The sequence below is a fragment of the Camarhynchus parvulus genome, chromosome 4A (assembly GCF_901933205.1).
Source record: "Camarhynchus parvulus chromosome 4A, STF_HiC, whole genome shotgun sequence".
NCBI classification, from domain to species: Eukaryota; Metazoa; Chordata; class Aves; order Passeriformes; family Thraupidae; genus Camarhynchus; species Camarhynchus parvulus.
In genome coordinates, this window is record NC_044600.1 from 9,435,523 (window position 1) to 9,460,888 (window position 25,366).

At 39.5% G+C, this 25,366-nt stretch overlaps 1 protein-coding gene across 2 annotated transcripts in view; it reads left to right on the forward strand.

Moving 5' to 3' along the window:
* GRIA3 (glutamate ionotropic receptor AMPA type subunit 3) overlaps positions 1 to 25,366 on the forward strand; it is a 143,747-nt gene that overhangs the window by 9,196 nt on the left and 109,185 nt on the right. For both annotated transcript variants that reach the window (XM_030967935.1, XM_030967934.1), the window contains exon 3: positions 24,386 to 24,625. In XM_030967935.1, the coding sequence (XP_030823795.1) occupies positions 24,386 to 24,625 (240 nt within the window). The remainder of the gene's footprint in view (positions 1 to 24,385; positions 24,626 to 25,366) is intronic.

Consider the following 25,366-nt stretch of genomic DNA (forward strand, 5'->3'; position numbering starts at 1 on the left):
CCTTTGGGTCTTTATAATAGGTCTGGTCCATGACACTGCAGCACAGCAAATGCCCAATTCTTGCCTACCTGACCCCACACTCTGACTGTTTATTTGAGTGATGGAGAAAGACTTGTCTTTACCAGAAGTGCTGCTGTCTGTTGATTCCTCCCAGTGAGGTGTGCTGTAATCACTATCTCACAGCTGCTAACTTTGCCAAGAGATGTGCAGCAGTGCATTTCAGGGGTGGCTGCCTCCCGTGATTTCTTTGTCTCATTTCCATTTCAGAGATCTTAGTCTGATATGGGTGCTGCAGCCCACTTAGTGAACATGGATCAGGTCTTGTGGATCACAGGGTTGCTGCATCATGACACACATCTTGATTTGTCTTTGTACTCTGCTATGCATGCTAAATTCCCTAAAACTTTTTGGTGGTTGTCATTGTTGTAATTTGTGTTTTTCTGCTGAGGGGGAGCTGCAAGGGGGAAGATGGCCTGGGGAGAAGTAGTAATAGGAAAGTTTTATCAGGTGATGAACTTTTTGTAGTCTTTCTGCAGGGGAGCATGGGGAAACACAGGTTTTTACCAGTTACAGAGGTTTTGTCTTCTTAGACTTTACCTCTTGTGTCACCAAGTTTGAATTCTAATGAAGTCTACTGGTCAGAAAACTCAAGTTCATGCATTCTTTTTTTCCCAGCAGTTAGATGAGAGCTAATTAGTGTCTATTGATTTGCAAAGGACTGACCCCAACTCTAACCCTGGATTGACTCAAAACTGTTAGGGGGATTCTAAATTATCTAGCAAGTTTAATGTACTCACCCATCTTTCTCTGAAGTGTTTGTGCAGTGGTCAAGTAGCATCTCCAGAGTGGCTTCACTACTGTTGTGGAATATGTGAAAAGCACTTGAACATAAGGAAGTGCTGAATGAGCAAGCATACTGCACAATACCTACTATCCAGCTCTGAATTTCTTTTTTAAAAGATTGCTTTTTGTGCCTATTTGCTTATGACTTCTTGATGAATAGAAAATGGGCTAAAGAGAAAAAAGGTACATGATCATAATGTGCCAGCTAATCCTATTTCTTTCCTATTTCAGCCATGTCAGCAGAGTGATTCTCATGACTAATGATAGTTTTTATATATTTATATTGAATGCCTCGGCCAGCTCAGACCTACTTCCTCTATAGAACCATTATCCCACTGTTCTGTGCATCCCAGAAACTAATTGTATATCCCAGAATATCATGACTGAAATGATGGGAGCTATGTGACTTGCTAATCTTTCATTTCAGATGTAGTTCCAAAAAGATTTTAAAGATTTAGATTGGGATCAACCAGAAAATGTGAGAATTAAAATAAAAGCTTTTTTAAATAGTTTCAGACCTAAAAAAATTACTCAGCTTCAATTGAAGTCTAATATTTTGGTTTGGAAATTATTATTTCTGTTTTGTGCATTTTTTTCCTGGTTGAAACAATTTGGTGAAGCTTATCCAAGTTAACAAAATGTTTTTGCAGGCATGAATCTGCTTTTTTTCATATAAAAGCACCTGTTCTGTCCAATTTTTATAACAACATATAGATTATGGATGTGAATATAAAATTGTGTGTGATTTGGAAGAAATCCTGGTTTTTTTCAGGGTATATAGTACAAACAGCTTGTGATGGATTTTATGGATAGACAACTTTTGTCAGTCAAAGTGTGTATAGCATGTCTTTCCACCCCATCTACAGGCAATTTACTCTATTACCTGGAGAGGCAATGAGATAAGCCCAAAATTGATCAAAATGAGACCTGTTAACCCTCCTGAAGTTTTCCACTACTCCAGTTTGGCGCTCCAGGTGCAGAAGCTGCTCTAGAGCATGGATCAGTGTAGCTTTCTACATGCAGAGGGCAGTAAATGTTGTGAAGGTTTCTACAACTGCAGTGTCCTGTTTCAAAGGTGTGTGAAGTGAGCTGATGTTGCTCTGTCTGGGCAGGTGCCTGAAGCCTTCTGATGTGGTAAGGTGTTACTCTGGGTGAATGCTTAAAGCCTTCTGAAATTGTGTGGTGACACTCTGTGTATTGTGACTGTTTCTGCTGTGACAGTAAAGATACATGCTGGGGTCTTCCTCTGATGTGATTTACACCAGGGTAGATTTGGAGTAGCTCTGTGAAATCACTAAAGGCTAAAAGCAGAGTGGTCCCTCCTGGGGTGTTCCTGGCTCTAAGTAGGGACTGTGGGTCCAGGACAGCCAATGGATTCTTCAGGGCACACCCTGAACATCTTAATCAATAGCACACTCTTCCTCCAGGGCTGTGCAGGTTGTCCAGACCGTTGACTTCAGCAGCTAACTGAATGCACCCTTGTGTTGCATTGTATGTTGTTTCCTTCTGGAACTTTAGGAAATTTAGCAAAATGATCACGTTCAGCAGTAGTAAGTGTCCCCTTATAAATGATGCTGGGTATCTCAGAAGTATCTGTAATAGACTCTGTAGAGCAGAATCTGCCAAGGAAAGATTTCGTTTTTCAGTTGAAACAAAATAGTGTAAATCAAATGGTCTCCAGTGGAAAGTGCTGACCCTGCTTTTAGCAGAACTCACTTATACCATATCTACTTTCAGATTTCCTATTTTTTCCCCCCTTTCCCAACCACAGATATATTTTTTGTAGCTGTGAGGCTTTCACTACTTTTTTCTGCATCAGTTTATGTATTTTGCAATTCTTTTATGAATAGAGGCTGTGTGACATTAACCACCGTAGACTCTTCTGTGAAATTTAACTCCTTGTGTCTCTTAGGTGCTTGCAAGAATAGTGATAGTCTTGACTGAAAAACATTGCACCTTTTTCTGAGTCATTCTAGAGATAATTCAAAAACAAGTGTCTGGTAGAACAGGGTCTTTTGACAGAAGCATAAAGCTAGCATTTTAATTTATTTTCATGTGTAAAAACACACTGTTGTTTTTTATAAATGGGGAACCTATTGTGGGTAGTGATGCTAGCTCCTGCATCCTGGTCAGGTTCCAGCTTGGATCAGCATCAACATAAATCAGTTATTCTCCTGAAAGCTTTATTTAGATAAATTATCTGCACTTCCTGTCTTAAATTCTTATTGTGTTGTTCTGCAGTGATAGCCCCTGTTTCACATAAGATGCTTTAGAGATTTGAGGCAATCTCTGCATACGCTGGAGGATACAATTTGATATTAAAGTATATTTTCCTTGCGGGCTTTTCGGCAAAGATTCTGTGCTTCCTTGGTACTGTCTGGAGATTCTCTGTGTTAATAAGAATTGTTTTGTTAATTGATTCCAGAATCTGCTGCACTGGAATAGTCTGCCTTAGTTAGGATCTCCACATGAATTTTAAAATGGCATCTTTCTGGACAAAATTCTGCTTTTTACTATGTTATCTCTAAAACTGATTATATCAGCCCAGTCTATTTCTTCTATATGCTGGGTTGATTTCAGTTTACAGCAAAATTTTCTATAGGGGGATTAAAATCAAAATTATTTGTATTTTCAAGAAGCTTGGGTAAAGCTGTGTATGAGATATGAATCATTTCAGTTTCTCAGAGATTCAGCTCTGTAACTGAATGTGTGTGGAGTACACTTGAAAAAGTATCTGAAAACCCCAAAACCAGGAGACCTTCTGCAAAATGGGTGTGAGAAGGGCAAAAGTGGCATGAGAGTCTCCCCTGCTAGCCTGGCTGCCTCATTCCTGGATGAAAGCAGCTGTAGAAGTGTAAAGCATTAAGATCAAACCTCCTGGATAATCAGGACTGTGACTTTGTTCTGCGTGACAGAGAAGGGCCTGCGGTTCCTGCTGCTGCTGCCTTTTCCACTGAGCCTGCCAGCAAAAGGATCAATTAGTGCCAACTGCAGGAGTGCAGCTCCCTTACAAAGGCCTGTGTCCACTGAGAACTGTTCATTTAAGCTCCCATTATGAACTTCAGGTTAATAACAGTGCATGCTGCTACCTCATCATTTACCTGAAACTGAGACTATTTTACCAGTTTAGCCGTCATCCTACCTAGCTCAGGTGCTTTTTTGCAACTGAGTCCAACTTTAAATCTCCAGGAGAAGTGGATCATGTTGTGCTGTGATGATTACAGTTACAGTGTGTAGAGATTTATTGGCAATATAGAATAAAAAGTAGTAACTTTAAAATATTGATGATCAAAGATGTGCAGCTTGATAAATTCACCCATTCTTAAAAGCTGGCTTTTCTTTATGAATGCCTGCAGACAATTTTACTTAATACAATCAAGGCTTTCAGTTTAAAACAGCCACAACCTGCTTAATTTCTCAGAGGTATAGTGGATGTGAGGTTCCCCTGTTTCTCCACTGGTAAGTGTTCCCTTTTCAGAGAAGTTGGCGCTATTAATCCTTTTGCTGTTGGTGGTTATGCTGAAAACATCCCACTGCAATGCTGCCTTAGTGTGGCTGGGCATGCTGATTGTCATTAAACTAGCAATAAGCTTGTAAATTGGATAATGCTACAAGTTGAAGATTATTTTAATTGCCAGGATATAAATTTTCTGAGCAACAGGCTTTAAGGCTGAAAAGTGATTTCTGGATATGGATGGAACAATGTGACTTCTGAAGCTTGGTGCAGCAGCAGTTTGATTACCTGGGTAATTAAACAGAGCAACACACACAGATGTGCTGTTGCTTCCTGCTCAGACTGTTCAGAGGGCTTGGGCACTTCTGCAGAGCTCATCTGATGGATTTTCTTTGGAGCGTTACACTCCATGTGAAGGAGCTGAGGTGATGGCCTTGGCTCCCATTCATGATATCTGCAGAAAAGAATTGCTGCAGTCTAGTGGTGTATTGAGCTCTCTGCAGTGGTGGCTCATGGCACCACAAATCCTGTCTGGAAGCCAAGGAATGCCAACCTCTAGGTTCTTGGGAAAACTGATCTTTTCTCTGTGTTCCCTAGAGCACACACCAGGCATCTTGTAATTCTTACAGTGAAATAAGGTAGAAAACCTGTAAGAATTCCTGATGGTTAGGAGATTTTCCTGCAGAAGCAGGAGACATGTGCCTCAGCCCAGGGCTGGTGACCCACCGATGTGCAGGGTCACATGCTAGGCAGCAGTGGTGTTGCAGTAACTTGCCCAGAGCCCCGCAGGGCTGCCAGGGAGAGACTCACTATGACCACAGCAACTGGATCTTTTTCACTTCAGGGCTTTAGAAGCTTTCTTTGGGATCTGTACTCCACAGGGATGTGGTTTTTCCCTTTAGTCAGCTGTCTTTATTCCTTTTTCTATATTCTCTGTTCTTGCTTTGCTTTTATGGATAGGAGCATAATTTAAAAATGAAAAAAAAGGAGCTATTTCACTTCCCAGAGACAGTGAACAGGACTGTGAATGGCGCCTTCTGTTCCCCGTCTGCCTGGGTTCACCTCGCGCCCATCAGCCTTGGCATTAGTCTCACTCACACGGAGCTGTTGGGTTTGTTTTGCTCTCAATAACTCTTTTGAGAGTGGGCAAGTTTCACACTGAAGTAGTTAAAAACCCCAAACTTGGTCACATTTCCTTTTAAGTGACATTAGTGTAAGTCACCACCCAGGCTGGGTTTGCTCAGATCACTGGAGCTTTCTGTGAATCCAGTTTGACTTTTGAGATGTTTACCATCCTTGAGATCATGTGAGTTTCCTGCAAAGCTGGAACTGCTGAAGCACTGGAGGGATCCTGGAGCTTTCAGTGGGGCTTGTATGTAAATACAGTAACTGTGTGAATGAAAAACCAACAGTAAAATTCATCATCATTTCTTTAGTTTCTTGAAGGCTGCCATGCCTTCTGCACTGATATGAGACTTCTGCAGCTCCCAGTGATGAACCCCCTGAAACAAATGACTGAGATTAGTATTATTTATAGACAACCACAGAGATCATTCATCCTTCTCAAGCTGTTTATTTTTGGGCAGCCCAGTGAAACTGATGAAATTGCCAGTTGTCTGAAATGCTGCTGCCAGTTGTTTGAATGAACGGTATTGATTATAGTTACAGGACTATTCATCTCATACTGGCACGCATACAATACATGGATTATAAAAATGTTGTCTCTGTTGACAGCTGGGTTATGAAATGATACACTGAATTATATGTCCTTGCAGGCAGTGTCTGCATTGACTTTTCTTACCCTAATTCAAAAGTATTAAAAGTTACTTGTAGGAATACAGAATAGAGCATTAGACTCTGAAAATATTTTTTTTTGCACCTTTGTTAGTAACAACCAGTTAACAAGTTTGTTGAAATGAGGTGACACAGCAAAATTCCAGTGAGTACTAACTGGTTTATACAATCTTCTTCTGTGGAGATGAAGAACATTTGTTTTATTAAAAGAATAAAGGACTTCTTGGAAGTTGCAGATAGAAAAGAGACTATTTAAGTGTACTCTGTTACCCCAGTTTTGTTTTGAAATCAAAGAAACCCTTGAGACGAGCCGTGTTTGCAATGTATACAGTAGTAGTCTTCTGGCTTCAGAGCAAATACCTTCATATTTCTCATTTTTTTATTTAAAAAAAATGCATTGATGCAGTGATTGTGTTTGTCTACAGTTACCCTCAAAAGTTTTCCATTCTTCATTCTGTCTCTTACTTAATGGTGTGTAGCCCAGTTGCCTGGGTCATTCCATCACAATGTCTTTTTCTGTGGGATTCGCTGGAGACAAGGTCAGCAGATGGCCTGTTGGCTGTGGAACAATCTGTTCTTCTAACTTGAATGAGTTAGAACCCCAAAAGTTGAAATAAAAGCCCATCTCACATTTTAGAGGATGTGCTCTCTTATTGATACGTTGCAGTATATTTGAAGGATTGATATTTTGACCAAGTGTGATTATTAAATAAAGATTAGATTTTTAAGTACTGTGCTTGAAAATTTCCATTGTCTTACTCTGTAGCCATGAGTGACTGAAAAGATTTAAGATTTTACATTTAACTGCTCAGAGCATTTTTATTTTAGTTTTACTCAGCTTACTTGTTTTATATCTGAAATAACACCACTGCCTCCAGCTGCTGTCCTGAGAGCAGACTTTCCCTGTGTTTGCCTGAACTAATTGGTACAATGAGCATAACTTCAGTAGTACACAGCAGTGACAGAGGTAACTGTAGCATGCTAGGGTGTGTTTTAAAATGTGTTTGCAATTGTAGACAATTTATTAAATAATTGCATTTAAAGTTTCATTAAATACTGAAGTCTATGTCACTCCAGCTGGAGTTGATTGACTTATGCCTCATAAAAACAGGTTTATGTCACTATGGTTCTTAAAAAGATATGTAGCAGTTCTTTTTGGCAGTACAGGGTTTACAGATTTGCTATGAACTTGTGTGTTGTTTTGTTACCAAAGGGTCATGTTCTTCCACAGAGTGCATTACTTGTGATAGCTTTCAAGTGGAATATTTTTACCATAATTCCAGGTTTTTCACAGCACGAACTACCAATTTTGTGAATAGGAAAATAATTTTTTCTCTTGTTCTTTCTTTTTCTTCATAGTCTGAGATTTTTTTTTAATCTGTAAAATTTGTAATGAGAAAATAAGTGAAACTAATCTTGCTCTTCGAGTGTCTCTTGTCATTGGTTTTTCAGATCCTAGCAAGCCACTTTTCTCTGTCTGCTTCCTTCTGCTTGCCTTTCCTTTGTCTCAGTCTCTACAGTGAAGCTGTTCTAATACCACCACTTATTGAGGGTGTTTTATTCTTAAATTCTTTTTCCAGAAATTTAATCTCTTATGAGATGGGATATGCTCAATCTCTATACAAGTGAATGAGTTAGCAGAATAAATATCCTCTGTGTTCATGGGAGAATAGACACCCCCATGCCCATGCTGTCAGCAGAGAGAGATGGATTCTGTTGATAATTTGTGTGGTGCAGTGGTTGACAAGATACAGTAGCAAGGATAAAACGGTAGAGACTGCACTTGGCAAAATTTAGTGGTCTCTTCAGCTGTGAATGGGTCTGCTTAATTGTTCCCCTGCTGAAATCATGCATCAGAGCAGCACAAGCTGAGCAGTTGTGATGGCTGAACTTGCTCCTGCTGCTCATGAACCACACAGACTGTAAATGCAAACAGTAGGTGCTCCCCTTACCTCTAATTAAAGCATGGATGTGGGTTTGACTGTTCAGCTGCAGTGTCAAGTTACTCACAAAGCCAGCTTGGGAGGTGATAAGCAGGTATTTTTACTGGATACCTTTGCCTTTTTGGCTTCTTCGGCAGAAAGGACAGCCTGAGGGAGAAGAAATGTACAGTGATGAATCTCTCCTTTGTTTCCTTTCTTAATTATGGAAAACTGTGACATTTCTACAGTTCACTTTAGTGTAAATAGGAATATGTCCTGTGAATCCTAAGGGAAGGTGTCCTTCCCTAAGCAGAATGGTCTGATTCTTCTGTGGAGCTGCAATATGACTGCTTCTGTCCTATTTGTGGTTTAAACATACAAGATCAATGGTGGTAATAAAGATTACCTGTGATGGTTATCTGAGTTCTTGAGAAAAGAATGGCAGAGGAAGAAATAAGAAAGGGTGATAATGTCACTTGAGAGGTTGCTTGTATAGGGCTCGTAGCTAAACCACCTTACTAAATATCCTTCAGTGTTCTGTACCCTTGTCCATATGGGCATTAACACCTTGTTGAAGGGCTTGGATGTTGAAACTGAACACACTGATGTCCAAACTTGCCTTTCAACAGTCTGCTCAGCTGTATAAAACACTGAGTGGATATCTAATTCAGGCCCCAGCTTTGTTCTAGGTGAGTAGCAGTATCCATTGCAAGAGGCAATCTGTGTAATCTCTGTTAGGTGTCAGTTGGGGTGAGTTGTGTTGTCTTTCAGGAGAATGAGAATATGTGGGCTTGCTTAGCTTAAATAACTGGTTATTTTTCAGATCTAGTTAATCACAAGCCCACATTCTTCACCTGAACAATCCTTCCAGACTCATCCATTCAGGTAGCCTTTTCTAATCTTGGGCAGAGATTATGTTTTTAAACTCTGATTATGCTGTTTTAGAGGAAGAACCCTTCCTCTTGTGTTTGACAATTCCTATTTTTAAGAACTCTTGGGTTTTATTTCTATTTTTCTTTTGATTCAAACTTGGTTTTATTCTTCCTCCCTGCAGTTGTGTCATGGACTAAATGTACGTCTTCTGCTTGTACAGACAATATCTGCTGATATCAAGGACACAGATTTTAAAATTATGTGTACAGCAGCATGTTTGTGTAATAGTACTGTGATCAGTGCTGTTTCTTAATAAGCAACACCATATTATTGCTCCATTCCTGGGGAGAGTCTCAGAAAGATGAGTTAAGTTTTCCAGAGTGAGATTAATTTCTCACTTGCTCCCCCCTAGTCTCCCAAACCTGGTATTCAGAAATAAATCTTTTAGGAGGAGAATTTAATTATCTTGCATTTCCCACATTGTTGGCTCTAATTAGCTGACTGTGCTGTGGATTCCAGCCCTCACTTGGGAAGTTTGAATGGACTCTGTAGATAAAACAGTTTTAGAAAGAGACTTCAGAACATGGCTTGTCAGGAGGCTACAGCTCTGTAGAGCATGATTAGTTTCACTTATTGGCTTGACCCAGCACATTTATTCTGCTTAGCTGAAGTCATGAAAATCCTAGATACTGAATTTCTTTACATTTGTTTTAACCACTCTTTTAAGAAAATATTTTTATTGTGACATTTCCATGATTTGCTTTATTTGCAGTAATACTCTCCCTCTTATATTTTTATTCAATGTTAATTGTGTGATAGCAGGATATGTTTTATTTGAGAATGGGTTTGGGTATTTGGAGAGAGGAAGAATAAGACTAAGTATGTGAAGGGAAGCAACAATTTGGAAAAGGGTCTGGAGCCAAGACTTAAGTTGAACTTCTTTCCAAGATGTGAAATGGCTTGAAAATACTCACTTCTAGGGGAAAACCTTGGTGTGTTTGCTGTCTAGAAAGATTTTTAATTACTGTGTCATGGGCCAATTTCATGGAAGGGAAAGTTTTTTTCTAAAGAACAGAAATTAAATAATTTGGAACTAGTCTTTAGTCCATCTATTCATGGTTACTAAATTATCCTGTTACTGTCAATCTCTCTTTCTATTCCTATGGTAACTCAACAAAGTAAGATGAAAGATTCAGTGTAGTTTTGTTTTGATCCCCCCAGAGTGAAGAGGAGGCTCCCAGCAGGTGGCTACCACTGAATCCTTGTATGACCTAATAATATTGATGGAATGAAATATTACTATCAAACATAGATTTAAACAATAAAATCCCAAAGGTTCTGTGCTTAAAGAGACGGGGTAAATTTATGAATTCTGTATACTATGTGTCAAATTATTTCCTGCTGTTCTTTCTCATAGCACCAACACGACAGTCAACCAGAGGAGAAACAAAAATGAGAGAGAAAAAAAGAAGAAATGTTTTAAGTGGCAGCAATTGCTGACTTGTTACAGGATTACATTTCTGTGTTTTAGTCCCATCACTTTGTCTTCCTTTTATTTATCCAATAACAAGAAAAGAGAACTGTATGTAAAAGTATACTGCTAAATCCATACAAAAATTTGAGCAGTCCATGATTTTTCAATCCATGGAGTTCATAATTTAGTTTGTTTGTTATGATTTCTGTAGGTTTCAGGACTTCTTGAAATACTGGAATATACTGATGGTGCTTAACTAAAACTAGTGATAGCATGTGTTTACATTTCTGGCAATGTTTTTGCAGACTTTTCTTGGTTTAGTGGAAAACCATAAAGGTCAGTAGCTTGCTGTATGTCCACATGGTAACTTCAGGGTTCAGAACCATGATCCTAACCAGAAAGGGCGTTACAGGTGTATTATTCTAATGAGAAAGATTAGAAACAAATCAGAATATTTTTAAATGTGTCACATTTACTTAAAGCAGATTCAACAGTGAGTTTAGCCCCAGAGGCAAAGAATAGCATAATAGAGGGACTTGAATGCCTGCTTTTCTTTTATAGGTGATATCTGTAGAATAGGAGGTAAGAAATATTGTCTGGGCTTCTTTGGGAAGCTTGGAGGAGCTGATGAATTCATCAATCCCTTTTATGCAGCTCTTCTGGAGGATTTAAATCTTCCTGTCTTCAACTTATTAAATTATTATGAGAAAGTCATTCTATTGTTATCAAATTCATTTTTCTTATGCAAGTTTCTGTGCTATTTTTGTTATAGGAAGGTATTGTCTCACTGATAACATTGCCAGTGGGAAGGAGGGCTTGGACTCGCTTGTGCAAATGGAAAATACATGGAGAAAATCAGAGTACAAAGAAGTCTTCTGTGCCTATAGCTGGCGTTTCTTAGAAAATGAAGTCTCTTAAGCCTTCTGGTATAGTCTGGAGAGACACTTCACTTACTCCATTAATCTATCTGAAAAGCTTTACTACCTGAGTTCAACAAATAAATCTGTTCAAGGCCTACAAAATTTTCAAGTCCAAAAATAGTCTGTTGATGGGACGCTTTAAAAAGCTTTACTCTGTCAGGGAGTTGGTTTGAGAATCAGAGTAGGAAAATTCAGTAGCAGCAGCCCAACATCAGCTCCTACAATGCATCAGTTTAATCAAATACAAGGGCACATTATCATAGCCCTTTCTGCTGTCTGCTGCTTAGGCAGGATAGGATTACATGAGGTGCATTTGTGTGTGATGCAGAGAAAGAGAGGTTTCCTGGTTTGGAACCTTTGTGATGAGCTACTTTTTGCTGAATGATATGAATGCTTCTCTTGACTACTACACAGGTTCTAACAAGAGACAAATATTTTTAATTTACTTTGAAATTGCCAGTGGAATTTTCAGATTAAAATTCAGAGTCATTTATCTGTAAAAACTGGAGGGTATTGTGTGTTACTTTATAAGAAATTAGTAAAGCAGCAATTTAATAAGTTTTTATTTGGTAGGACATGGGTACATTTAATTTAAAGTAAGGCATTATTTACAGTCTCTAACTGTGGTCACATATCAGTTCCTATTCTGTTGTGCATAGCAAGCTGATTTTTTAAAAGCTTTTTTGACAGGCAGCTGAAAAATTAATCGAGTTCATTGAGTTCATGAAATGGTTCCTCCCATGACTGTGTCTGTGCCTGCTGTGAGTAAGGGCTGCCCAGCTCCTGAGCCTGCTCGTGTCACCCAGGGCTGGCAGTGCCTCTCTCCAGTCTCATCTCTCGCTAAGACTCTCCCTGTCCTTAGCACAGTCTGGTTGACCTCCCAGAACAGGTGGTGCTGCCAACAAGGGATAAGCAGCAGCGGGGGCAGGCCTTCAGGGTGATGATGGTCTTCTGGAAAGAGCTCATCCTGCAGCTCACTGCAGAGTTTGGGGAATGGTACAGCCCTGTGGGAAATTGCCTTAAGGCAGAGAAATTTATTGCCATCTGTCATCCAAAGTGCTGCAGTTGAGCTGTTTGGTAAATTGGATGTCAGACCTACTGTCCTAAAGATACACACTGCCCTTTTGAGAGTGTTTCCCCCAACTCTGTACTGATTTGGGTGTTGCACAGTTGTGTTTCAGACACTGGTGAGACTCATCTGCTTGTTCCTTGGCTGAAAAAATATCCCCTAAATGGGAGAATTCCTAATGGTTTGTCAAAGACTGATTGAGAGCTGAAGTGTCTAACTGAAGGAAGGCTCCACAATGCATTGCTCTTTAGAAATTCATATTTACCTTCTGCTGTAAGGATTAGCATTCTTGTTCCCAAAACCAGAAAAGGTTTGGATAGTGTTGCAGCAACATTGTTGCTTTGGACTTCCCCCTGCTTCATTTTTCCTCTCCCTTCTAAGTTTACTCAGTAGTTTTGCAGGACGCTTGGAATTTATTGGGGTGTACAATCAAGTTGTTAGCAGATTTAGTGATTGTTGTAAAAAGCCAGAGAATAATTTTTTTATACTTCTAATAAAGTAATATAAAAATATTTTCAGAAGAAAGTTTGTTTGCTAACCATATTTCCGTATTACGTTATTCCAATGGCAATAACATAATCCAGATTTTTTTAAAGTATCTGTGGTTCTACATTCATTTATATTCATGCTGATGAGGCCACAAACATGGTAAGATCGCAGGAGGATTCTCTGAGCTACATAATGTTTGCGAATAAAAGAGTTTCTAACTCTCAGGAATGGAAGTTACAGTAATCTTCTTATTTTCTGTTAACTCCGCTAGTAAAGGAGAGGGAAGGAAGGACTGTACTTTGAAGGCATGAATTTGCAGGCACTTTACTGCTAGGAAAGATTTTACTAAATATTAGTAGAGAAGAGACCAAGGAAGTGTAGAAGTGTAGTGGTGTAAATCAGACTAAATCATCTGACAACCCCTCATATAGCTCAGCTGTAATGCCTCATGGAAGGGGCCCTCCAGAGTGGTAATTTGACCCTCAGCTCTGATTTAGTGTCTTGAGCTTCAGTCTCTGTCCATCAAAACATGGAAGCATGTTCTTAAATTTGTGCACAGAGCTTTGTCATGTAGGACATTAAGCAAAACCCTCTGAGCATGTAGAGCAAGGTGAACTAAGCTGTGGTTCTTCAGGTGTGTGTGTTCTAGAGAAAGTCAAGTGCTGCCCCACACTGCCACTGTCTCATGATACACCCAGCGTTCTGATGAGGACTTCCAGGATCTCTTGATCCTAGAACCAAAAGGCTGCTAGTCTGGCCTTGATGTGAGGCAGTGAGCTCTTGTTTGTCAAGGGAAGATGTGGGAAGAGCCCCACTTCTCTACCAGCATCACTCATACCCCTGCAGACCACAGCCTCATGCTGTTGCTAATGATTAATGAGATTGTTCTCTGCTTATGAATGTAGCAGCATCTTGTGGAGCACAGAAAATGCACGTGCACCGTGTTAACATGCACGTGCACCGTGTTAACATGCAGGTGTCTGAGAGCAGATTTTAAACCAGTATTTAAAGCTATGACATGGTGTCCAAACCCTCTGAGATTAATAAATAATTCCAAACTAGGTCTGTCTTTCTTGGCCTCCCCTTGCTGCTCTGACAGGGCAGCAATCACTTAAGAATTAACACGTAGCAATGTGACTTTTCTTTCGCAATCAGGCTTTTGCTGTACCATTTCCATCAATTTTGGCTTCCACATTATTCAGCTGTGCACCAGACAACTCTTTTGTTATGTGCCAATTAACCCAGCTTGATAAATAGTGATTATGCATAATTCATAAAGAAAAATATTCTTGTTGTTTCCTGTAAATAAGGCACTGGCTTAGCTGAGGGTACTGGTCTGTGAAATACTGTCAGATGTGATCATGAAGGTCCAGGAGGCTGATAGCAAGAGGAACTCTGAGGGCTAAGGCAGATAGAAATAATATCAACAAAAATAGATGGGAGGATGTTTTGTAAGGGCAGTTGGGGTGTTAATGTGGTATTTGTGTAGTTTGCACTTTCAGTGTGAATAACTCTCTCAGTTCTAGTCCAGCTTTCACTGAATTCCATGTGAACTTCTCCAGTGGTACTGGTGGGTGCTTCATTGGACCCCTAAGGAGCATCTTCAAATAATTCCATGGCTCCTGAAGCCAGTTTTCACAGACATCCTGTTTCTGCTTCTGCATTAACAGATCTGAAGCGTCTCAGTCTGATCAGCTGACAGCAGTGGAACACAAGGGTGAGAATTGCATAGCCCCATGAACTTGGAGTAGAACAGGGGAGGAGATACAGAAATACGAAATCCAATCCACTGGTCCAAGATGTCACTTACAGTGACAGTGCTTGCTGGAATACCATTGCAGAGCCTCCAGGAAAGTGTGAGGGACTGTTGCTTTGGGTAAGCTGGGCTGTCTGTCAGCCAGCACCATGCTCTGCAAACATAGAGCCAACTGGAAATCCTCCAGAGCTGGAGGCTGCTTGCACAGCTGCTGTTTTGGCATTTGCATCCCCTTTCTCCTTGAACAACCTTAATTGTGACCTTCACCTCCTGGTGAATTTTACTCAGCTCAGTGCTTCAGGTGTGTTGGCCAGTTTACCTCTTCTCTTATCCTCTGTAATACATCCCCATAGGCCTATAAATGGCACCACCTCAGCAGACTCAGCTCATCTTTCATCACACTGCCAGAGCCTTGTTTTGATTTATTGCCTCTCACCACAGTGGCCCAGAATGAAGTCAACTTCTGAAATCACTTAGGAAAGGATCTGCTGAACAAGCATACATTTAATAATATGCCTCTGCCTTTTTACTTCCTCCACACTGAGATGTTCCAGTGATATAAGAAATCCCTTCAGAGTACTGGGGTGCTGGAGATGGCAGCTGCTGATTCACGGCTCTGAGGCACAGCATTGCCTTCAGCTGCTGCTCCTTGATTCAACCCTTCGTTCTGCCTAACATCCTCAGCTACAAAATGCTGCCCTTTTCTGATGGGTGTGATTTTTTTTTTCTTCATAACACAAAGCTCTTGCTTTCCCTTAGCCTGTTGTTTAAAGTATTGTTACCTTCTTCAGATACAATCTGTCTTAACAATAGTGAAGTAGGTACTCCCTGGTCCACCTGATCTTGTTAAGTTCATGTTAAAAACACTTTTTTGAACATGTCTTTTTGTTCCAAGGCAGAGTGCTTAATGACACTTGGAACTGTTACTTTGAATATATTTACAGAAACATTTGTGTAACTGTGTTTGTTAGAATATGCATGTTATTAGAATATATTACCTGCTTGTAAATAAATGGCTACTAAATTTTCTGGTGTGTTCAAACTGGACAATTTTTTGAAGAACAGTGGTTTTCATATTTTTCTCCCACCAACATTTTTAGAAAAATTGCTTTGGAAAGTAAGAGATACAGTTACAATCCAAAGTGATCAGAGCAAGCAGGCATGACATACCGTATTAAATTAAAAGCATTTCAAATGGTGCAACAGATGGAAACAAGTTATTTCACTTGAGTGACTGTTACATATTTGTGTTGCATGCACGCTGTCCGTGTTTTTGCAGAGATTAGTCACGAAGCAGGAGCTGGATATTGGATGTGAGGAACACAAATGATCGCTGCTCGCTGTGAATATATTTAGACTCCTGTAGAAAGCTTTGACAGGTCCTCTGGCTCCCTCACACAGGTGTTAGCTCATCTCCCATGGTTCATGGAGAGAGTGTGTGGTTATGTGTGTAGGATTGGCTAAAGCTTTCGTGGAGGTCAGAGCTCAGTGAACTGCTTTACATCCACTCATTAAGTCCCTAACACTCTCTGAACCTGAGGGAGGCCTGTACCATAAATCTTAAGCATCCAGGATGGTGGAGCTGCAATCAGGAGCAGAGTGTTGGCATTGTACATACTGCTGCTGTTGGCAAGGCACTGATTATCCTGGAGTAGCTGAGCAGAAACATCTCTTCAGCAGGTTATGAAAGGCAGATACCAATGCCTTTCCATTCTCTCCAGTGGTGAGTTTAACTGTCTACCAAGAGAAGCCCCTTGTGCTTCTCCTGCAAGCACTTCTTTGGTGTCAAGACCACCATAGGCAGAAAGCAGAAGAGGTCACGCATAAATCCTCAGCATTTACATCTGACTTCCACAACAGTGTTACAAAGTCTTCTTTCTAAAAGGTCTTTGTTTAAAACTGTGTGGTATGTTTTAATAGCTTTCCTTTAAAATAAATGCTTCTTGTGAGTAGCTTGTGGGGATGGTGGGATCAGGATGAAAAGTGTTCTGTTAACAGTAGATTGTGAATGCCCAGGATGGATTTAAGAATAGAAAGCTTGGCTAGATCTGTGGAGCCTGGTCTGGGACCTTGAACTCCATCTTGTACAGACACAAGCAGGATAATGTAGTATTCTAATCAGCATGTACCTAAGTATAGTCCTTAAGTACCTAACACATTTTTTAAATAATCTTTCAAAAAAATCAGTTGATTTTTATGGCATGTATATATCTTCTCTCACCTTTAATCCATTTTAAGCTTAAACCCCTATTTTATTTCTTTCAAACTCCAATGGTTTATGCTTCAGAATGAGTCATGACTGTCTGACTCACAGCCTTTCAAATGTTCTAATAGTACTCATAATCAATGGTATGTTTTAAAGAAATCAGGGCGTAACAGGGATCACAGGTAAATGAAACCCTTTCATATTGTGATCCTGAGAAGAGGCTGACACTTCCTGGCAACTGGCTGGATTGACTCCTGGGTTTCTTCCACCATCAGAAATGTCATAATAACAGAGACTCTGAATACTCTGAATAGCCAGTGATTTTTCTTTTTTTTTTTTTTAATGGAAACCATGTATTAAAATTTGGTAGAACTCTACATCTTAAGTTTGGAAGTAGCTTGGGAGCTAAATGGAAGTGGGTAGAAAATAGCAATACAATAGCACTGTGTTGCTGTCTGTATCTGCTGCTCAGGCTACCTGCAGTACCTTCTCAGACTAGAGCAGTTTTCAGAAAGTTAAGCACAGCTTTCTCAGTAAAATCAAGGTTATGTTCAGGCCATCTTACAGTTTGTTACCCAAGATTGCCTTTTTTATTCACATATTAAACATATTAGGTAGTTTTTTAAATACCAAAGCTGTAATTTGCATATATAGCAAATTGGCAGTTTGGGCCGGAGGACTTTTTATTTTGGTTTACTTTTATCTGGCTGAAGCTGTGCTAATGGACAAATACCCCCATTGTGGCATGTGTGAGGCTTGGTGCTGCTGGTTTTCCCACTATTACAGCCCAAGTGGCTTGTGTTTGTCATTGGCAGCTGGCATTTTTCATACACTCATAAAACTCACACAAACATTTCAGTTTGAAGAAAAGATCCCGCACACAACAAATTCATGCACGTTGTTAGGGTTTTATTTGACCACAGTCATATCTGTAAAAGCCAGAATGTGTGAAGTTTAATGAGTCAAGTATGTCATAAGCAATTGGGCACACTGAAAGAAACCAAGGTTGTGACAATGAATGTGTACAGCACTCAGCACCAAGGAACTGTAATTGTGATTGGAGTTCCAAAGTCATCTTGAAAAGCAGATAAGAAATAAAAACTTCTTTAACAGTGTGTGATGGAGTTAGGAAATGGTGACTGAAGTAATCTTGAATGGGATCTTGACCAGAGAGTGTTCAAGGATGCTTGGATCTGAACATGTGTTTAGAATTACTTTCCAGTAAACGGTTTGTAAAATATGAATGGATTAATCCTTATGCCTTCCATTTGCTATTTAATAATATCCCCTCCTGCTGCCAGAACATGCTGTTTTTATTTTATTTGCTCTCCTAAAATGAAATTTAAACTGAAGTGTGTATATTTGAAGAAAACATTAGGTAGAACAAAGCAAGTCAAGTAGTTCTTTGTAAAAAGAACTAGATAAAACATAGCAATTTCATCATTGAGAAAACTGATGCCATAAGTGAAGTAACAGGAGTAAATTATGGTTTTGTTTTGTGCTCTGCTGTGAGGTTTTGGGTTGGATTTTTTTGTTTTTAGGGGAGATTTTTTTGTTTGTGAGGACACATCTTTTTCTAGGTAGGATGAGAAGTCATGTTATAGCCAGTATGTCAGGAAGGTTTGTATCCAATTTCAGGTTGTAGCTTCCTTGGTTCCCTCCTGCCCCCAGGAATTTTCACTGTTAACTGTTCCAAGAATAGCTGCTTTCAGAAATGCATCTTTCCTCACCTGAATTTTAAACAATATTTTCTCCATAACAGAATTCAGTCTTAATTAAAATGTAAAAGATGGTTTTATTGGCTATAGGTAAATGCAGTTCACTTAATTTTACATTTTTAATATTATGGGCTTGTCTATAAAGGAAGCTCTCAAGTCTGATTGCCTGGAGCCCCCTGAAAGTAGCTCATTCTGCGTTCAGGGGCCCTGCTGTGCTGATCTCCTCAGGGCTCAAGGTAGAGAGAGTTGTTGCTTTTCATTCTGTGTATTAAAATGAAAGCAAAAGAAAGTAGTAGAGGCATTGTGTCTGTCTCTCTAAGAGGAAGGCTGTATTCTTACTGTAACAGGTAATGTTAATGGTAACCCTTGCTTTATTACAACAAGGAGGTCAGGATAGAGCCCTAGAAAATGGCAACTGCTCTCTCTGAGTTAGTCTGCATATTATTCCATTGTAAAGTAGTCCCATTAGTCTGTTGGCTGAAGCTGGCAGTGAGAGTTGTCTGGAATCCAAGACAATTGGCAAAAGGAAGTGGAGGGAACAAAATTATTTCACAGCTGAGGAAAATGCAGAGCACAAAGCTAAGGAAGCAGTTTGAGCAGCCCATAGTAATGTCAGCTGAGACAGAGCTCCTACAGCACCTTCCCTCCCAAGAGCTGGGGGAGTGTCACTGGAACAGGCTGACAGTGCCCTGTGGCACAGGGGGACTTTGTCACACCTACTTTATAAGAAATTGATATGGACAAGGGGGAAATTACTTGCTCATAAAAAGAGTAATGAAGGAGGAAAAGTGTCTGAGTTATTGTAAGCTCCAACCCTTGACTCCAAAACTACCAGGCTGTTGCATCCAGGGCTGAAGTGCACTGGATGACACACCTGGGAGGATCCTGCTGACTTTTACAGTTCAGTCATTAATGATATCATCCAGTGGAAAAGCCTGTATTACATTCTACCAGTAACATATCTCTTTTGTTAGCTTTATACATCTTCTATTTAAACAAACAAAATCCAAACCTACTTGTAAATGTTCCTAGTAACGCTTCAGTTGTTTATAGTAAGAACTGGAAGGGAAAAAAAAAGGTGTCAGAAGTTTTGACTTTAGCTGCTAGGCAATAGACAGTAGAAATGTCAGGTCTTATACAACCTTGTTGTGTCAGGAATACTCACAGTCGCTAAAACATAGAAAAACTAAATACCATTAGAAAGCAAAAATAAATTTTAAAAATATATAAAACATCTAATAACTTGTGTGAAGTGGAGCGTCTTTTGAGATTCTGGCCTGTAGCCTTCCTGGGATCTGAGTGCAAAAAAAAAACTTATCTGGTTAATCTTAGCAAGTTTCAGTGGTGGGCCTGATTTGACTGGAGGGAGGATGGAAATGCAAGTAAAACAGACGTCTGGGTTCGTTGGGTTACACTGACGCTTAGGATGGCTCAGCTGCTATTCAGTAGGGAAACTAAGATTTCTGTTTATTTGGCTTCAGTAGTTGCATTTTGGTGGGTTGGTTTTGGGGTTTGGGTTTTTTAGGGTTTGGTTTTGGTGTTTTAGGTTGGTTGGTTTAGTTTGGTATTTTTGATTTTGGGGGTTTTTGGTGTGGTGGTGGTTTTTTGTTTGTTTTTGTGTTTGTTTGTTTGTTTTTAAGTAAATTCTGCTTACCATGGTTATCACTCTGCCTCTGAGCATTTTCCTTCCTTGGCAGGAAACACCAGTCTGTCATGACCTGAAAGTTTCTTATCTTCTCTTGACATGCTTGAGAATTCACAGACTTGTGTCATACCATCACTTTCTCTCCTGGATACAATGGCATGTGGCAGCTCACTTTGAGAATAAGTCCTGTGTTAAATCTCCGTTAATAAATACTCACCTTGCACCTAATGCCAAAATAATAGCTTATCATGATCTCCTGTTGGAAAACTGCTGCTCAGGACCCCTCTCCCTCGTTTGTAGACATTGAAACTTTTTCAGATCAGGTTATAAAGCAATTTGGTTATGTGCTGTCCTTGGAAACAGATGTGCATCCACATAATTAAGAGCAGTTTCATAGCTCAGCAAAAAAATGCTTTTTTTTCTTGAGGAATGAGGTTGAACTAGGACTTGTCCAAATAATCTCTTTAACAGCCAAAGTATGTGTTTGACAATCTGTATTTTTCAAATAGGAAAAAAAATCCAATAAATTAAGTGTGATTAAATAAGGAAAAATACCAAAATTCTTACTCAAACATGAAGGGTGTTTTGATTGTCAGTAGAAAGTAGTTTGTAAAAAGCGCTTAAGGCTAAGGCTTAGTCTTTTTAAATTTTTTCTTCTGGCTCAGTGCTGTTAGAATAATAGTGTAATTAAAATGAATGTAATTACACATTTGTTTTTTGGAAAACAAGTAAAAATATGACTTTGGGTTCATGGATATTCTATAGGTTTGTCTGATTACAGAGGAGATTGTCACAAACTGTGTGGAAGACCTAATGCTACAAAATTTTAACAAAATTTTGAGTTAAAAATGCAAATGAATATTGAGGACCAAGATAATTGGCCTTTTAGCTTTTTCTTATAAAAACGAAGTTTTATTTGCCTTTTAAATAGGCTGGTGAAACTAAATTGGCATCCTACAGTGCATGCAGAATAGATGGTCAGTAATAATATGCTAATAGTAGAAGACAGTCTGTCAGAGGGTTAATCTTTAAAATCTGCTGTGAATACAAACCTGAACCAGGAGAAATAAGAGTGGGCAGGTAGTTGCATTTGTTAGAATATATTTTTGATGATCCTCCAAAATCAGGAGGAAAAACAATTGCAAATACTCTGAGGACCAAATCAGAGCTTTCGCCTCCATGCGGGCAGCAGCTCCATGTTGGCTCCAAGGTGTTACTTGGAGAAGGTCCTGTTAGGTTGTTCACAGACTGTTTTTTTTCTCAGATTATTCACCAATTGACGATGGGCACTTTGCATAAATGAGCACAATCTGCTATGAAAATAAAGTTTAACTCAGTTGAGTCACAGTTCAGAAGTATTCCTTAGTCTTAACACCTGATAAGAAATAATGGGTGAATCCAGGACTTTTAAAATGCTCTTGGTTTTTAGGATCAGGAGATCTTTGAGAATGTTTGTTTACATTGCAAGTATTTCTGGAATACTTGGTTTTCTCTGCAGTACAGAATCTGCATAAAAACTATGCCATTAATATATACATGAAAGCTTGATCTGTGAGGTACAGGCTCAGTGTATGTGAGGACACTCTCTCCATTAATCCCACTTCACTGATTATTCCTATGGAATTAGAGGGTTTACACACCATTTCAATGATTTGGAGACTGACAGTCTTCCTAATGTAATTTTTGTTTTTCCCTTTTTTCCATCTGTAAGTTAATGCTTTTTATTTGTTACTTCAGCAGATAATTTTTTATGGTAGCTTTTCTGCTTTATATCCTGCTGGTATGTAGTTTAACGAAATGCCTTTTTAAACAGTGTATTTAATTCCTCAGTCATGCCTCTGGGAATAAATTCTTACTGTATTATAACTTCTTTTATATCCTTTCTTTTCTGTGGTTGATAACCTCTGCAAACTTTCCTTTCAGAAATTACCACCTCTTATTTCCTTTCTGTGTCTCACCAGCTGCTCTTTGCTGCTGGTCATGTCCTGTTACAGTGGCTTAAATACTTAATGAAATTCTTTAACAGCATTTCTAGATTCTGCATCTAGAGCTTCAGGAAGAAAATCAAATTTTCACAGCTGACTGCTGATTTTAGATGTTCTCCATGATGCTGTGTCAATGAGCTGATATTGTGGAGAATCCTTTTTAAAATTACTCTTACAGTTTTTAGTGATCCTGAATGGCAGCATTTATGGTGGAAAATGTGATGGTATTTCAGAAGTACCAATGCTGTACATTTCTGTGTAGAAGTCATGTCTTCCTTACTGGTAATTACTTGGTTTTTTGCAAAGTTAAATATGCAATGTTTTTGCAGAAGTTTTTAATGGATGTCTTGGTTTGGAGACAAGTTTTAGGAGAAAAAAGCCTGAAAAAGGGTGCATACAAGGCACAGAAAAGGATTGAATAAATGCTGGAAATTGAAATTTCAAAACCTTAACCCCCACCCCTGCCAGGCCTGTGGCCAGGGGGCAGAGATGGGACCTGTCCCCTTTGTTTCAGGGAAGCTGAGGCACAGGAGCTCACGCAGCTGCTCGGGCAGAATAGATGGGAACCTTTCTGGTGTTGGTCTCCTCCTCACAGCAGGCAAAGCTGCTGGGTTTTGGTGCCCTTTCCTCTGCTGGCTTGGTCTCTCCTGGGGCCCTGACTGTTCAGCACAGCCCCCACAGGCTGCCAAGAGTGGAGGGGGGAAAAAACAGAAAAAAAAAACAAAGCCCAAACAGTTCAAGGGGAAAAAAACCCCACAACCAAAACCAAAAAAAACTCCCATTCACACAACCAAAAAAACTCAAGGATCTCTGCTGGAGTCCAGAGAAAAAGGTGGGGAAAGAAAGAAATGAAGCTTCTTGCCTAAGCAAGCAAAACTAATCTAACAAAGGAGCAGTGTAACGTCCCGGTCCATGGTGCACGGAGCACACTCTGTGAAGAGCTCCAACGGAGCCTTCACCTGGTGTTCCCAGGCTCCAGCCCCACCCTCTGGTTCATATTAAATCTACAGCAGCCATTCCTGGGCATAAAGCAGAGGGTTAGGGAATAGAGTATCACCATAAAATCACCCCAAGACAATGAGGCTGGTTGTAAATTGTTGTTAAATCCAGTTCTTGACAATTTAAATTGTTAATTGTTAACGAATGAACATTTTTCTGGGAAACCTCTTTTCATTACAAATGGGCCTTGCTCATCTCTGTTCAGCAGTGGTATGATTAGAAGTGCTGCTGGGCTATATTGTATTGCAGTTGTACAGTCTTTTTATAATCCTGAGCCCCAGCACCTCACAGATCTGGCTCCCTCTCTATCTGTGACGCAGACTCCCTTCATGGAAAGAACCCAGGGTCACAAGAACTTTGTGCCTTTCCTACAGAGCTGAACAACAAAGAAATTCTTTTTCCTGCAATGCCCATGAAGCTGACCATGTTTACAAATTGAAATACTTTCATTTTTGTCCAAAATGGTCATTAGTCAATCTCTATAATGGATGGGAAATAATGAAGTATTTTCCCAGAGAAGTACATATGAAAAAACATCATCTTTGTCTGCATTTTGATTTTTTTTCTGGTACAAGATGAGTTCATCAAGACAGCAGAATAGTTAATGAATAAGAGCCTTCAGCTTAAGGGATATCAGCTTTAGTCCCATGAAGCAACAATAGGTGCTCCTCATTTGTGTTGTCATATAGTAAGTCACAGACTTTATTACTATGAAAGATTTTAACACTCTGTTAAGAACCCACCATAATTCCTTACTGAAAAAGACTGCACAGAGATTTCAGAGTTGTGGACTATAAATAAATAAAACATCCAGATTTCTTTGAATCAGATCTGAATCAATTTTGGGTACCAAGAAAAAATATCCCTTAGCGTTCTGACTTAAGGGCAGTCCTGACATTTGTCATGTAGCTCCTCACAGAGTTCTCAAGGTATTTTACAGACAGGTAATGTAATCCCGTATTTATTTTTAAGGAATAAAGAGAGACTAGTGGATTCTAGCAACACAGAACAAAATACAACCAAAAATAAATGTGTTCAGGCCAGTTTAAGTGCTACAAAGGTGGTACAATTGATTGCTACACTGAAATTAGTATATATTATCTCATTAATTCACTCCATCTGCTGCATCATACAGAATAATTTCAAGAATGGTTGGAAGGCTTACCTCCAATATACTTTGAACGTTTGATTGTATTCATTATATATCAGATTTTAACACCCTTGTCTGTCTTTTTTAGTCTGTTCACAGTTTTCCAGAGGAGTTTATGCCATCTTTGGATTCTATGACCAGATGTCCATGAACACCCTGACATCATTCTGCGGCGCTCTCCACACGTCCTTCATCACCCCGAGCTTCCCGACAGATGCAGATGTGCAGTTCGTCATCCAGATGCGGCCAGCCTTGAAAGGAGCCATCCTGAGTCTCTTGACTTACTATAAGTGGGAAAAGTTTGTGTACCTCTATGACACAGAACGGGGTAAGGACTCTGATTTTGACTGATTTTCTGTTTCACACCTTGCTCTGAGTACTGCCAGCATCAGTTTGTGCAGCCCAGTTTTCTTTGGGATGGAGGTAGAACTTTCTGATGGTCCTAGAAAAAGACTTTGTTCTGAAGGAGCTAAAATGAGTTGATAAATGACAAGGAGGCATCTTCATGTTACTGTTAACTTTTAAGGAGATTGTCTGAGAATAGTGTTAGCAGAGTAAGTATTCAGTTGGCATGCCTGGTTTCCACGGATCTGCAGACTCCACACTTGCCAGGGTGTTTCAGTCCTTGCTAAATAAATAAGGTCAACACTATGCAAAAGGCTGATAAGCAGGACCTTCCACTGTGCGTGACATTGCAAATCCCACACCACTTTACATAAATGCACATTTCTTCTGTCACTGGACAAAGGCAATCCATGCTAATATACACTCTGGAGATGTCTAAGCATTAATAATGATCTAAGCATTGTGTGTAAGATCTCTGCTGGAGTCCAGAGAAAAAGGTGGGGAAAGAAAAAGAAGCTTCTTGCCTAAGTAAGCAAATACTAATCCAGCAACAGGAACAATGTAACTCAGCTGTACTGGGCCGGAGAAAACCTGCTCTAGATAGCTCACATTCCAGAGACAAATTGAGATACATGTCAAGAATGATCAGAGTTATGTTTAACTAAGTGGAAACATATTAAAACCACTGTGTTCACACCTAATTGTTAACCACTAATAAGTAGAA